Source organism: Polypterus senegalus, chromosome 3 (genome assembly GCF_016835505.1).
Source record: "Polypterus senegalus isolate Bchr_013 chromosome 3, ASM1683550v1, whole genome shotgun sequence".
Taxonomy (NCBI): Eukaryota; Metazoa; Chordata; class Cladistia; order Polypteriformes; family Polypteridae; genus Polypterus; species Polypterus senegalus.
In genome coordinates, this window is record NC_053156.1 from 158,481,923 (window position 1) to 158,499,088 (window position 17,166).

Sequence of the window (17,166 nt, forward strand, 5' to 3'; positions counted from 1 at the left end):
AGTACGGATTTCACAAACATAAAATTTGAAGCCCGATTCGATCGGGCTCCCAGTCGCTAGTTAATATAAATAAATATAAATAAATATTATATATATTATATATGCAAGATTTAGTTTGTCACTTATTCAAAACGAATTAAAGTATTGTTTTTTGGCAAAAAAAAACATTAGCTTATCGTGTGTTTTTGGAGTTAATGTCAACCCATGCCTGGATAAAACATCCTCTTTTTGTTTATAATGCTTTCATCTTGTAAAGAATGCCTTTAAATCACTCATTTTTGCAGTCCATGTTAGCTGCTAAATACTCAATAAACTAAAGCAGCACTTAAGCATCAGTTGTATGCAGTTGCTCACTAGTCTGGTAACCAAAGTGTGTATAACAAATTAGGACTTCAGCTTCTTAGCTGTTAGATGGCTAATGTAAGGTTTGTCTAACATTGAACTGACAAGAAATTCTGACAGCTAATTCCACCTAGGGATGCCACGATACCAGAATTTTTGTATTTGATACCAATACCAGTATAACGTTATGATACTAAAAATTAATTCTTTAAGTTTTTATAGCACTTTTTTCACTACTCAAAGCACTCTAAATAGTCAGCGGGGAGCCATTTCAACCATCATTAATATATAGCATCCACCTGGATGATGCAACTGCAGCCAGATCCCTAGCCACACCGCCACCACTCCACCCTACCATATTTTTAACTGTATCTTTAATACAGTTTCTATAAAAACATGCTTTTAAAATCTGGTTTGGCAGAGAATGCCTCAGGTTTGTAACATTTGCTATTGTTAAGATTAATATTTACATCATTAGCTGGTACAAACTTACTAAAAAGTTCATGTTCTCTAATGAGTCAAACTGATTCAAATTTCAAAATGTCCCAAACTCACATAACTGGATTGAAATCTGCCAATTTTTGAAGCATGCGAATTACGCCTCCCATCGTGCTATTGTAGTCGTTCACATCACAAGGCTTTGTAACCTGCTTGTTAACTTTTGCCAGTACAGTGACTGTAGCTAAATTATGTACAGAGCTAAGAAGATGAACATCTTTCTTGTCTTTCAATTTCAGAGAAAGCACTTTACCCTTTTGCCAAGCTACTTGCACACCTTACTGTAATTTAGCTCTGCCAAAGTCTTCAGGCATGCCACGATGGTTAGGACGCACTTTTCATTATGCATCAGTCTTTCTTTGCAGCAAGACGTCAAATAGCTCTGGCGAAGTATAAAAATTGTCCATGGTTACACAGTAACTTTCATCCAACAGAACATCTCTCAAAGTCGGCACCAATTAAATAGCAACACCATACTGATTGTATTTCAGATTAAAAAAACAACTATTCGCTAAGCTAATTTGCTGTATGATATTTTTAAAGTAGCTGTTCTGTTATCTATCTTTTCTCTTATCTGTCATGGCCTCAGTCCCGGACCCGACTGATAATTGAGGTTTTAACATACTCAAGAACACTTGATTAAAAAAAAAAAAAAGCCAATTGTTGTTCTGATTCAGTGTATCTAACATCAGTGATTAGACTTTATCTAGCATATGTAAAAATCCAAATTGACTTGTAGTCAATTAATTGTAACAGACACTGCAATACATTTGCCAGTGTACCATTAAAATATGATAAACTGTATGTTCTTTCACTACATTAGTCACAGGGGATTATAATTATGAATACTAGGGGGCTGCACCCCCTGCTCGCTTTGCTCGCCCACCCCCGTGTTTGGTTTACTGGATATACAATACAATTTATTTTTTGTATACCCCAAAATCACACAAGACGTGCCACAAGGGGCTTTAACAGGCTCTGCCTCCTGAAAGCCCCCAGCCTTGACTCTCTAAGAAGACCAGAAAAAATCCCCCCCCCAAAAAATCGAAGAAACCTTGGGAAAGGCAATTCAAAGAGAGACCCCTTTCCAGGTAGGTTGGGTGTGCGGTGGGTGTCAAAAAGAAGGGGGTCAATACAATACAGTACAATACATAGAACAGAATAAATCCTTCATACAGTATAAAAATAAAAATTCTAGAAGTACGGAGTAGAATTTCACATTAGATTATCTATATATATATATATATATATATCTATATATATATATCTATATATCTATATATATCTATATATCTATATCTATCTATATATCTATCTATATCTATATCTATATCTATATCTATATCTATATATATATATATATATATATATATATATATATATATATATATACTGCTCAAAAGAATTAAAGGAACACATTTTAATCAGAGTATAGCATAAAGTCAATGAAACTTATGGGATATTAATCTGGTCAGTTAAGTAGCAGAGGGGGTTGTTAATCAGTTTCAGCTGCTGTGGTGTTAATGAAATTAACAACAGATGCACTAGAGGGGCAACCATGAGATGACCCCCAAAACAGGAATGGTTTAACAGGTGGAGGCCACTGACATTTTTCTCTCCTCATCTTTTCTGACTGTTTCTTCACTAGTTTTGCATTTGGCTACAGTCAGTGTCACTACTGGTAGCATGAGGCGATACCTGGAACCTACAGAGGTTGCACAGGTAGTCCAACTTCTCCAGGATGGCACATCAATACGTGTCATTGCCAGAAGGTTTGCTGTGTCTCCCTGCACAGTCTCAAGGGCATGGAGGAGATTCTAGGAGACAAGCAGTTACTCTAGGAGAGCTGCAGAGGGCCATAGAAGGTCCATAACCCATCAGCAGGACCAGTATCTGCTCCTTTGGGCAAGGAGGAACAGGATGAGCACTGCCAGAGCCCTACAAAATGACCGGGTGTGAATGTCTCTGACCAAACAACCAGAAAGACTGCATGAGGGTGACCCAAGGGCCCCATGTCCTCTAAATGGCCCTGAGCTCACTGCCCAGCAGCATGCAGCTCGATTGGCATTCGCCATAGAATACCAGAATTGGCAGATGCACCACTGGTGCCCTGTGCTTTACAGATGAGAGCAGGTTCACCCTGAGCACGTGACAGAAGTGAAAGGGTCTGGAGAAGCCATGGAGAACATTATGCTGCCTGTAACATCATTCAGCATGAGCAGTTTGGTGGTGGGTTAATGATTGTCTGGGGAGGCATATCCATGGAGGGTCACACAGACCGCTACAGGCTTGACAAAGGCACCTTGGCTGCCATTAGGTATCAGGATGAAATCCTTGGACCCATTGTCAGACCCTATGCTGGTACAGTGGCTCCTGGTGCACGACAATTCCTGGCCTCATGTGGTGAGAGTATGCAGGCAGTTCCTGGAGGATGAAGGAATTGATACCATTGACTGGCCACCACACTTTCCTGACCTAAATCCAATAGAACACCTCTGGGACATTATGTTTTGGTCCATCCAATGCCACCAGGTTGCACCTCAGACTGTCCAGGAGCTCAGTGATGCCCTGGTCCAGATCTAGGAGGAGATCCCCCACAACACCATCTGTTATCTCATTAGAAGCATGCACCGATGTTGTCAGGCATGTATACAAGAACACAGGGGCCATACAAAGTGCTGCGTACAATTTTGAGTTGCTGCAATTAAATTTTGGCAAAATGGACTAGCCTGCCACATAATTTTTTCACTCCGATTTTTGGGGCGTCTTTGAATTCAGGGCTCTGTAGGTTGATCATTTTCATTTCCATCAAACGACATGGCATCCTTTCGTTCCTAACACATTACCCAGTCTATATCAGTATAGATATCCAGGAGGATTTCTTTTTCCCATTGACATTTGATGTGTTTTCAAAGTGTTCCTTTAATTTTTTTGACCAGTTTATATATATACTAGCAAAATACCCGCGCTTCGCAGCGGCAAAGTACTGCATTAAAATTTTTGTTAAGAAGAAAAGTAAACCTTTTTAAACTGAGGGAAAATATGCCAATTATTTAAGGATCTCTTTGTATACCATGTTGTCAGTTCAGCCCTCCGGTTATAACATGATCAAGCTGTGCGCTGAGCTTACTCTTAAGGATGCAACGTACAGTTGGCCATGTGAACAGTGATCTTGTCTCAAATCTCACAGCTTGGATTGCTGCTGTCATAATCGGTTTGAGTTTCGTGGTTTGTTTCAATTACAACAGTATTTGCAGGATTTGTTGTGTTAAAGTGACATTTGGCATCTGTCAAGTGTTGTAAGCACACAACCGGTTTCATCCATAAAAACACATCCAGCTTTTGAGAGTTTAAACATTCATAAACATCAAAGTGTACTACTGAAATCATCACCTGTGAATCTAAGATGTTTAAGAGGCATTGGCGGTTGTCGAAAGGTGTAAAATATTTGGCCATTTCGGTACACTTGAAAGCAACAACCGAACAATTCAGTGGCAGCCATCAACTCACATGCAGAACCATAGGTGAAGGGCTTAAGCATTTCACTCTTCTAGTGCTCCTGTGTAGTATAATTATCTCCTGTACCGTCATCAGTCCACACCTTGAACCTGTCCCAGTCAATCAATACATAAGACACAATGTTCCTCCAGATATCAAGAGTGAGCCTGATATGGCCGTGCAATATGATCATCTCGATAGACATGGTAATGGGGGTTGGAATGATAAAGGAAATGGGTACCTGAGCAATGTAAAGTAAGTGTAAAATACCTACACAATAATTATAATTGTAATAAACAAACAATAAAACAGCGGAGAAGCCGTGGATTAAACAAAAAGGCTGTAGTTATCAGTAGGAAGACGTGAATCCCGTGGCGAAGCAAGGAAGGGAATGTAGAGACCGGAGCGACAGACGGCCTTATATAGGCAGGCAGCCAACAACGTGGGAGGCGTTGGGATGGGGGAACCAATGCCGCCTCACACGGCGACCGAGCTGCAGGCTATGGACGATATATGTACGTAAGTAGGATTCAGTTAGCGTTGGGAACCCGTGTACCAAATTTTTTGAAGATGGGCCCATAAGTAACAAAGACTGTTGAGAAGTTCAATATGGCGGCCGACAGTGGCATCATACCACCAAAATAAGTAACAAATTTCAGCCTTCTACCTACACGGGAAGTTGGAGAATTAGTGACGTTGGAAAGTTCAATATGGTGGCTGACAGTGGCGTCATACCACCGAAATAAGTATGTACATTGGTTTCGGTTAGCGCAGGGAAGCCGTCTACCAAATTTCGTGAAGATGGGGCCATGAATAAGAAAGTTCAATATGGCAGATGTTATTGACCGTTATGCATAGAATTTCAAAATGAAACCTGCTTAACTTCTGTAAGTAAGCTGTAAGGAATCGGCCTGCCAAATTTCCGCCTTCTACCTACACGGGAAGTTGGAGAATTATTGACGTTTGGAAAATTCAATATGGCGGCCGACAGTGGCGTCATACGACCGAAATAAGTACATACATCGGTTTTAGTTAGCGCAGGGAAGCCACCTACCAAATTTCGTGAAGATGGGGTAACCCTTCTACCTACACGGGAAGTTTGAAAATTGGTGACGTTGGAAAGTTCAATATGGCGGCCAACAGTGGCGTCATACCATCGAAATAAGTAAGTACAGCGGTTTCGGTTAGCGCAGGGAAGCCGCCTACCAAATTTCGTGAAGATGAGGCCATAAATAATAAAGTTCAACATGCCGGATGTTGTCGACCGTTATGACCGTTACGTGTAGAATTTCGAAATGAAACCTGCTTAACTTTTATAAGTATGCTGTAAGGAATAAGCCTGCCAATTTTCAGCTTTCTACCTACATGGGAAGTTGGAGAATTAGTGATGAGTCAATGAGTGAGTCAGTCAGTCAGTGAGTGAGTCAGTCAGTGAGGGCTTTGCCTTTTATTATTATACTAGCAAAATACCCGCGCTTCGCAGCGGAGAAGTAGTGTGTTAAAGAAGCAATGAAAAAGAAAAGGAAACATTTTGAAAATAACGTAACATGATTGTCAATGTAATTGTTTTGTCACTGTTGTGAGTGACGAGTGTGGCTGTCATATATATATAAACTATCGTATTTGTTCAAGTTCTATTTAAATTTTAAATAGAAGGAATTTTTATTTAGTCGACAGAAATATCTTTGGTAGGAATGGTAAAAACAGACAGGAATATTATTACTGAATAAATCAACTCAAACCTTAAACAACTTATAATATTTTGTTCTCCATAAAAATATATCCTGTCTAAATTATACAAGTTAGAAATAAAGTAAACGTTAAAAGAAGAAACATTCAAACTTCTTTACTCTTATGTAATTTTATATAAACAATAAACTTAGATTTTAAATACCCCAAAAGATTTTGTTCTCCATAAAAATATATCCTGTCAAAATTATACAAATTCAAATATGAACATGCTGCATAACAAAACCTGGAAATATAAATAAAATGTGTTCCTTTCAGCAATAACAAATCAAATCATTCAGTTGTCTTTGCTCATATGTCATTTTAGAGCTGGACGCCTGGCATCTTTTTTTGGCAACAAGTTCGTTTTTGTTTGGTGTGAGGTTCTGTGTTGTGGAGATTCTCAGGATGGATTGCAGGTGCTCATCAGTGAGGCGACTCCTGTGTGCTGTTTTGTTAGTCTTTATCACTGAGAAGAGCTTCTCACACAAATATGTGCTACCAAACATGCACAAGGTTCGAGTCGCATGTAGACGGACTTTTTTTGTTCTTCAAAGTCACCAAAGCGCCGTGCAAACTCAGTGCGCTCAGTTTATCAGCAAAGTGCGTATTTGGGAACACCGTAGTGATGACTTGGTTCAACATTACTTGGCAACAGGGAAAGTGGGGCAAGTTGCACTGGTGCATTTGTGTCTCCCATAAAAGCAGCTTCACTTGAAATCACTTTGTGATTGTGCACGGTTAAAACGTCCGCTGAAGTGTCAGATTCTTATTTAATTCTTCTGCTTTCTGTATCTTCTGCATTGCATTCAGGTCTTTCAGGTTACCCTGATGTTTTGTCTCATAGTGCCGTCTTAGATTAAATTCTGTAATTACAGCCACATTAGCTCCACAAATGAGACACACGGGTTCAGTAAACATATACTCAGCCTCCCATCGGTTTTTAAAGGCTCTATTTTCAGAATCAACTTTTCTCTTCAGCATCGTGTGAGGTAGCTTCGCAATAACTTGCAGCATCATAAGCTAGACTTGATTAACGCGGTAAGTGTATCCTCAAACCCTCCCTTTTTAGACAACTGTGTCTTTCCAGAAGTGTCCAACCATCAATAAATAATTATGCGGTGTTTGTTATGCTGCTGGTTCACTATTGTGTTGCATTTTGCTCTCTCCCGAGTTCCATCTTTTCATTCACTTACTGTTGTATTCTCACAGCAAACCGTTTTAGACAACCATGCCTTTCCAGAAGTGTTTAGCATTCAATAAATAGTTATGCATGACATCGAGCGTGTGTCTACCCAGCGTGGGTAAGCCGTTGAACCCCATTTGGGCTGCAAACCGTAGAATTCCCACTAAGTGCGACTCATACGCTCCCACTGGTTGCGTCCCAACCCTTTGTACACACCCCCCTCCCACCTCGCTACTACCGTGGTCGGGTGTCTTGGTGGATTATATATAGAATAGCAGCCAAAACCGCACAGAGCAATGAAAAGTCTACGTCACTCACAGGTACATCTGGACTATATAAAGACGGCGGCTCAAGTGACGAGTTGGAGGTGGGCACATAAGCGGGCAGTGCATACTGAATGAGAAATCAGCAGACTAGCATGACGGACAGAGCTGAATGGAAGTCATTTTCCTCCCGTTCCACATTCCGCGCCGTGCACCCCCATCCCTCCGTCTGGCAGGAGAAGGCACGAGGACGGTGCACCAGTTTTCAGTCACAGACGATTGTGTGTTGGTTCGTTCCGTGCATTGTTACAATGTTGCTTTTCTTGCTGATTTATTACATTACCGATTTTTCAAATGTTAATTTTCTCCCTCTGTTTAAAAATCATTAAAAAACCGGCCTGATTATGCGGCGTATGGTACGCCGCGGGTTGGCTAGTATCATATAATACGATTTGGATTTGTTTAGAGCCCTGGGGACCTCATTCATCAAGCTGCCTCTCCCATTTGGCCATTCCACATCTAACATAGCACTAATCCGATGACTAACCCCTTTTTCCCACGATTCCTGCGATCCTCCATCAGGGATGACTTTACCTTAGGCATGCAATATACAATTTAAAGAGATTATTTAATTTATTTTCTTGGGAATTGTTACATATGCATTATTTTCACTTTTACTTTAAAAATTTTTGTAAAAACAATACTTGTCCTTTATTTTCAGCCCCATGCGTGGTTACATCTCTTCCTCGCCAGATGTATAATGGTGCTCGCATTGTGAAGAGGAGGGGTGGCTGAACGCATGCTAACGATATGCTGTCACATCATCTGCTGTCTTCCTGCTGCTGGCAAGCTGCACATTTTGCTTGTCTCTTGTCATTGTTTTAAGAGCTGGAAGCACATGATACTTGTCTAACAGATGCAATCCAACAACTGCTAGGGTTAGATGTCTGTGGACTTGTTTTAAATGATGGCTCACTGCCTGGTCTCGCGTGACGTTCATACCCCCCCCCCCCCCCAAAAAAAAATACTTGGTGTGGTTAAATTCTTTCTTGCAGGACAAGAGCAGAGCAGGCTCTGAGAGACTGCTTGGGAACTGCAGACTGGGATATACTGCAGGGGTCACATAGTGAGAACATTGAAGAGGCTGTTGACTGCACAACTGATTACATCAACGTCTGTATGGACATTGTAGTTCCAGTAAGAACAGTCAGTATGCAGTTATGCTAACAACAAGCCATGGATCACAAGTGACATCAAGGGCCTTTTGAACCAGAAGAAAAGGGCTTTTAAAGGCAGTGACCAGCATGAGCTCAAGCACATGCAGAAGGAACTCCGAGTCCAGCTCAGGGCAGCAAAGGAGCAGTACAAGAGAAAGCTGGAGCAGAAGTTGCAGAATAACAGCATGAAGGAAGTGTGGGATGGGATGAAGATCATCATTGGCTACAGCTCGAAGCGGGGTGCCACCATCAAGAGAGACGTGGAGAGAGAAAACCAAATGAACTTCTTTAACAGGTTTGACCACCCTAACCCACCCTCACCTCGGAGTACTGCATCCTCCAACCATCCTTCTGCTGATACCAGCATTGCAGAGACATACCCACCCACAATTATAGCAGTGCAGGTGAGCAGAGAGCTGAGGAGACTTTGTGCCAGCAAAGCAGCGGGTCCAGATGGAGTATCGCCACGGCTGCTGAAGGCCTGTGCGCGGGAACTGGGGAGTCCTCTACAGCGCATCTTCAACCTGAGCCTGGAACAGTGGAGAGTCCCAAGGCTTTAGAAAACATCTTGTATCACCCCAGTCCCAAAGTTATCACATCCTAGTGAGCTGAATGACTTCCGGCCTGTTGCTCTGATGTCACATGTGATGAAGACCATGGAGCGGCTGGTGCTTCACCACCCGAGGTCACAGGTCCGCCACGCCCTCGACCCTCTGCAATTCACATACCAGGAGAAGGTCGGAGCGGAGGATGCCATCATCTATATGCTACACCGATCCCTCTCTCACATGGACAGAGGCAGTGGTGCTGAAAGAATGATGTTTCTGGACTTCTCTAGCATCTTCAACACCATCCAACCTCTGCTCCATAGGGACAAGCTGACAGAGATGGGAGTAGACTCACACCTGGTGGCATGGATTGTGGACTCTCTTACAGACAGACCTCAGTATGTGCGTCTTGGGAACTGCAGATCTGACATTGTGGTCAGCAACACAGGAGTGCCGCAGGGGACTGTACTTTCTCCGGTCCCGTTTAGCCTATATACATCAGACTTCTAATACGATTCGGCGTCCTGTCACATTCAAGTTCGCCGACAACACTGCTATTGTGGGCTGTATCAGGAGTGGGCAAGAGGAGTATAGGAAGCTAATCAAATACTTTGTTAAATGGTGCAACTCAAACCACTTACACCTGAACACCAGCAAGACCAGGGAACTGGTGGTGGATTTTAGGAGGCACAGGCCCCTCATGGACCCCATGATCTTCAGAGGAGACTGTGTGCAGAGGGTACAGACCTAAAAATACCTGGGAGTGCAGCTGGACTGAGGAGATCATTCCTCCCCCACACTATGTGACTCTTTAATTCCACCCGGGGGAGTAAATGCTAACATTATTCAAAGTTATTGTCTGCTTTTACATGCATATTTATCAATCTTTAATTTAATATTGTTTTTTGTATCAGTATACTGCTGCTGGATTATGTGAATTTCCCCTTGGGATTAATAAAGTATCTATCTATAACGCTGCTCACACATGGGTTGGGCTGCTGTCACGCTGCCCTTCGATCTGTTTAAAGCCTTTACAGCTGCTGTCCTTTTTCCTACTTTGTGTCTCTACTGCTCGCGTTGTGGTCGCTTCTCCGTCATCATAAATATACACCTGACCGAATTGTGTTTTCTTTGAAATTAAACTTGCCGTTGCTTTAACTGTTGCGGTTCCACAGATTCTCATAGTGTATGTTCCATTATTGAGTAAATCTACATTTTGTACATTGAATGATGTGGACTGAGACCCCTGTATCTGTGTGTGCTGCTTCCCTTTACACTACTGGGTTATTTTTTTTTTTGCCCATTCTCTTTCATCTCGCGGTTCTTTTATTTGTTTTTCGTGATCTTAACATGAAGATCATGTATTGTCCAATAGTCTTTCATTCCACAGGATTTTGTTTTATATAATAAAATAATAATAAAACCAATAATAATAATAATAAAACCAAACAAATGACACAATTTTCATGTCTGTATATTTGTATTCCGTTTACTGTTTTGCTTGCATTGCTTAAACTGCATGTATGTGATGTTTTTCTGTTAGAGTAGTATATGTCATAATACTAAAGAGATGTGATTTGAAGCACTAGAATACTAAATAAAGTTGATTTTGGTACTAATAAACAGAGCAGCTCATTTCATCACTGGTGTACCTAAGTCAGACATCTAGTTCGTTTGGAACTCATATCAAGATTTACTTGCTACAAATGTTGTTAGTACTGCTTACAGCTTAGTTTACTTCCATAGTCCTATATGTGTGATTCTGGATGCGTGCAATGGTTAGAAAATGAATCGGTGCTCAGACAGACATCCAATCTGAGAATGAATGCAAAGCCACTGTTCTGTTTTTGGGACTGTAAGGAACATGAGAATACATAGTATTCATGTCACCATCGACAAATTAAACAATTACCATCCATACCTCCATAATGGGATAAAAGTGGCAATAGCAAAAGACTGCGTTTGTATTTTCCTTTATTAAAAAAAAAATGAGAAGTATGACTCTGGCAATCATTCACTGAAGTTCAACGGTCTCAAAACGCTTTTCCAAACATGACTTCTGTTGTTACTCTTTTTTAAAGTGTGTTAATGCACTGCAGTAGCACTGTGAACCATCTTCAAGTGTAGTTTTACTCACTAATTTATCACACATTAGTAATACATGCACTTGTACTGTCACTCATCAATATGGTACTGATCTTCACCCTGTATTACCGATAATGTTTATAAAATTAAAAAAAAAAAAAAAAAGCTAGTACTTTGAAATATTCTGCATTTTGGTATCAACTTGTTACTGTAATATCGGTTCTTGTGACATTCCTATATCCAGCCATGGACTGGAGAAGAGTTCTGAAATCCAATAGAGCCAAATTTTACTCTTCATGGTAGAGAAAAGCCAAGCAAAATGACACCTTTTATTGGCTAACTAAAAAGATTACAATATACAAGCTTTCGAGGCAACTCAGGCCCCTTCTTCAGGCAAATCTTGTCCAAGTTGTCCAATAATGATGAGTTTGATTTTACTGCACAACAAAGGAGAACATTACAGCTCTTCTAAAGGAGCCTCTTCAAGCGACTGTGTAGCACTGCCGTTGTTCTTCTTCCAGCAGTCTTCAATCCAAATCCCTAAAGCAGATTCCATCTGGACTACAGCCTTATTACGTCCACTTACTACTCATTTTGCGCCCTGGGTAAAGGACACTGCGGCCGTATATCTTATATTTTTTTTCCTGCTTTTTAAATAAAAAAGAATCGTGCACTCATTGATGCCGTAATGGCATCCTACAGCAGTGTAGCTGTTCCCTTCCTTCAACATATCCTAAACTTTTACCTTTTCGGCAATTGTTAGCATCTTCTGTTGGAGCTGGGGCACGGCCCCTGAAGCGGTAGCAGATTATTTTGGAGCCATAACGAAGGGCTTGACTATGCAAAAAAATAAACACAAAAGAGCACAAACGTTAACTCTTTACACAGCGAAACACGTTGATGCTGAATGAGCGAAACAAGACTTCTTGGTTAACGCAGCGGAATCGAATTCAGCGATCAATTGCTGAGCCAATCAGCACACAGGAAATTAACTGTGTGCTCTGATTGGGTAGCTTCTCAGCCATCCACCAATAGCGTCCCTTGTATGAAATCAACTGGGCAAACCAACTGAGGAAGCATGTACCAGAAGTAAAAAGACCCATTGTCCGCAGAAGCCTGCAAAGCAGCAAAAAATCCACATATATTTAGATATGCATAAATATAAAATCTGGGATAGAGTGAAACCATAAAAGTCAAAATGCAATATAGCGAGGGATTACTGTACAAAAGCCAATGAATGCAAAGACAGGTAGAGACGCTCATATGATATCAGTGGAACCACCTAGATTTTTCATAATCTGCCTGCTGTTGGATACAGCTAAAAAGCAAATCACCAACACACTTCACTGTAAAAATCAAGCATATGGTAGTTATTTTCCATTGCTATTGTGTTGAAAGGAAACCAGCTGGCATTTACTTAATGTACAATAAAATACGCCATAAACAAGGCACCTCAGTTCTAAACCATCGCTCAAGCACCAGTGAATTAAGCTGACAAGTGACCTAAAATTATATATAGAAAAGTGTGATTTTTATCATTATAATTGAAAAAATGATAATGATGTTTTGACTAGATAATGACTAAATTTAAACCAGTAGCCAGGTGACACTTAAAGTAATATACACCAATGGGAAGACTTGCAAACCCATGCTCAACATTCTGTAGCATGCAAAATAACTTGTGAGCTTAAAGTTTGCTCTGTTCTCAAACAAGATGAAAGTTTAAAATTCAGATGGGGGATATGATTAAAAGATCAAAACAGCATAATAAAAGACAAAGGGGGAAAAGTAAAACAACCATAAACAGATGAGAAAGGTTACAGTAATTTAGTAAGTTTTTTCATACTGATAGTTATACAAATGCCTATTAGTTAAATTTGATAACCACTGTACGCGTGTCACCTCCAATAGCAATCTAGGCCATTAGCCCAGGCCTGGTTCCTAATTTGTCCAGAAAAGTTCTGAAAAAGACCAAGATGCAACATCATTCATGATTTATCAAACCACCACCACCACATGAACTTTTAATGATCTATGGTATTTTTACTTCATTAGATGCATGCATGTATCACCAATAAATATCAATTGAGATTTTTTACGGAAGACGGCTAAAAAGAAACCTTGCCCTCTAAGAAAGAGCACTGCTGTCCATATCAGGGCAACTGCTGTAGAATTTCATTATGAGCCAACTGGTCTGACATGAACGACCATCTAGGAGCTTTGCATTTCATCAGATGATTCCAAAACACAATATAAGCTGATGCCAGGGCAGAACATCATCTTTGACAATTCAGATGTACTTGTTAGAGAATACTAGCATCTATGATTTGAGTTCTTCACTTGCTCGTGGTTCGATATTACATATTCTCTGTACATACGTACATATACTGTATTCCTACCACATCCCCAAGGATAATTTGGTTAGGCTAACAGGCAATACCACACTGCAAGTGTGTGTATGAGTCTTAGAATGAATGCCTTGGACTACAGGTGCCTGGAAAGGCTCCAGATCCTGAGACTCTGTACTAGATAAAGCAGATTTGATAACAGAATGTCACATTAAATAATAGGAAAATTATTTTTGGCCTGACAAGGGACATTATATACACTCATATTAGAATACTGGTACAATTCATTGTTTATGAGAAAACCCTTCAGTGTCACACAATTGAAAGCTGTCCTTGTAAAAACATGGGAAAAAAATGACAACGAATACGTACATTACATCTAGCATTCCTGTACTTGCTGAACAAGCAGACACCACCATTTACTGGACAATGGTTTACATTATTCCCCACAATATTACAAACTTATTTTTTAAAATCAAAATATAACTTATTACATGGCATTTATCAATTGGTTTACATCTCATCTACCTTTAAAGTTGGAATAGTGTTTTAAGAAAAAAAAATAGATTAAATAATACTTGACCTGAGGAAATTTGCGTTTCCAAAAATTAACTCTAGTAGACATTTTCCTCATATAAATTGTGTTGTATGTCCAACTTTTTTTCACATTAATTTGTAATATTTCTTCTAGTCTATCCAACCGAATACCTTACTGCATGCACGTACGTAGGTATACACAAAACAACGTTTCTAAAAACAAGAGCCATATATAAACATATAGGATTTTTTGATTAAGCAACTACAAAACAGCAGTATGACAAGGGAATCAGAGTTAAAACACTTCTCTACACTTGAATGTATTTGCTTATTGACACCCGGGCACATAAACAAGCAGATCATGAACGTTTCTTAATGTGATCACTGTAATGAACACCTGACGTCGATTTGACGGGTCAAAGCTAATAAATAATTTCTGAACAAATGCATGTACAGAAATAACAGATGATCTGCAAACGGAGATGACGAACACAAAAAAATTTGTCACTATCGAAAATAAAAAAACTGAACGTACACGCCATTTCCGGCACACAAGTCAGCTGTGTGGAAAACGAGGTGCCGCCTCCCAATGAATCCCCAGTACAGTAGAATCCCTTCAGCATACAAATCACAGGCCGCTGACTTTGCCTCTGATGGTAACAGAGAAGTCAACGCGGGGAGACAATGTATTTATTTTTATGTATTTTTATTCCACGCGGATACAAAATTTGAGACTGGTAAATAAAATGAACTGACTAATGCAAACAAAGAGTAGTTGGGCATGCCTACTTAAATAATGAGGTAAAGGTCTGACAAGAGTCTTTCGATCACATAATCCTACCCAGATTACACAAAAATGAGGCGACATCTACTTTCACATTTAGACCTAGAGCAGGCCAATACGACAGCCATGCGAATAATGAAACCGGCTAACTAGGTAAAACCATGCTGAAGATACAAGAGGCAAAATAAGAACATTCTGACTGCACAATCATACAATATGACACTGTAATACCAGTCCATAATACAATGAAGAAAAAAGCATTTTAAAAACTTACCTATAGTAGAGATAAAGGTGGTATTGAAGGCGTCGTCGGAGAAACGGAATAGGACACAAGTCTTCCCGACTCCCGAGTCCCCGATCAACAGCAGCTTGAACAAAAGATCGTACGTCTTCTTCGCCATTTAACTGAGAATGTGTACTTCGTGGTGTTTAAATATAAAACAAAGCTTTCTGCCAAAAGAACCCAACAGCGATACAGAGGCGAAAAAGGAACGCCTTTTATTTAAAGCAACCAGCCTGGTTCTCTTAACGTCCTTTCCCGGCCTATATTTACAAAAGGATGGATTGACAAGGTTGCCCCCTGTTTAAAAGATGTAGTCTTGTAATGTGATGATTAAATTTAGGTAACAGAATTAATATTTTCAATTTTTTTCTACTCTTTTCTTTTAGTCGGGACAAAATGGCTCCCCTCTCAACCCGACTTACTCTTTCTTCAAACTACTCGCTGTTTTAAAATTTCCGTTATTCCCCAACATGCCAGTCAACTTTTAGGTTTGGAATTGTGGAGAGCACTTTTTCCGTTCCACCGCAAACTGAACGTATTTCAGATACCAGTGTCGTCAAACCCCGTTTGTCTTCGTTCGATTTTTTTTTAATCTAGATATTACGTTCAAACAGACGACCGCCGTCGCCTTCGAATGGAGCCCCAACGGCGACACCCTGGTCTTCAAGACACGCCCATTCTCCGCCTCCCGAGGCCGGTCCTGGCTTATGATTCGTTTAGATAAGGTTTCCCCATTCCTAAACTGGCATGTGTTTGGAGTTGGACTGATCTCGCCGACCATGGGTGGGCGGGTCAAAATGTGGGCGGGCTTACGGCGCAGAAACGTCTGCTGAAACTGGGAGTTTATAAACGACATGCTGGATCCAACAAAATGTAATTTCCAGTGCCTGTTCGAGCCAAAATGGCATCAATGACTCCACCCGTTACTGAGACTTGCACGAGATCTCAATTTGGTGACGTGGTATCCAGTGTCGCGGCAACTTAACCCGGATGATGTCATGTGCCTTGAGGGCTGCGGGCGTTCCCAAAGACAAAAATGGGGATCTTGGAAGTCGGAAGGCTGTTTGTAAACCTGTTAATCGAGTTTGAAATGCGGAAATTCGGCGCTTCTGAACTTAGTTATGGGATTTTGGTTGTAGTTCTGTCATAGTTAGATATAATAGCCATATTATGCTTGGATCAGTAATAGTTTGTACTAATGATGTTGAATTTATTACATATCGATTCATACAATGGTTTTCGAAGACAATTAGCAAGGAACGTATTGTATATAAAATCATTCTTGTGATCTTGAACTTTATAGTGGTAATATCTATGGTAAATAATCCGCACACTTATTTTAACATTTTAAACAATTTTGTTCGAGGCAAGGACCAATACCGGACAGTGGGACAGTCCATTTTAGAGCACACCCCCACATTCTCCATTACTCTTCCAAAAGTTGTAGTTGATTAAGTTACTGTATGCCTGAGTTTTTCCCATCACAATATACATTAATGATCATCAGTATTTAATAAAGGGCACTGTCACATTTATTGAGTATCTGTAGTTTTCAGTTAATTTTACAGACTAAAGTGGCAAAGAAAAGTATGTTAACATATTGGAATGCCCTGGTTTTCTGCATTAACTGCTCATAAAATGTAATCTGATCTGCATCTAAATCACAAGTATAGACAAACATGTTATTCTTAAGCTAATAACAGACAATTATAGCACAAAATCTTTCACATTTTTATTGAAAGCACCCATCATACATTCGTTGTGTGCTGTGAAAACAGTATGTGAGCACTTTGATTTAATAATTGCTCAGACCTCCTTTGGCAGCAATAACCTCTAACAAGAGCTTCTA

The 17,166-nt window shown here is 40.2% G+C and overlaps 1 protein-coding gene across 1 annotated transcript in view; it reads right to left on the bottom strand.

Annotated features, from left to right (window-relative positions):
• The window catches only part of rab10 (RAB10, member RAS oncogene family), a 102,504-nt gene extending 86,528 nt beyond the window's left edge, over nucleotides 1-15,976 (bottom strand). The window contains exon 1 of the mRNA XM_039748130.1: nucleotides 15,309-15,976. Coding sequence (XP_039604064.1) covers nucleotides 15,309-15,435 — 127 coding nt within the window. The 5' untranslated portion in view covers nucleotides 15,436-15,976. The remainder of the gene's footprint in view (nucleotides 1-15,308) is intronic.
• Nucleotides 15,977-17,166: the final 1,190 nt, after the last annotated feature.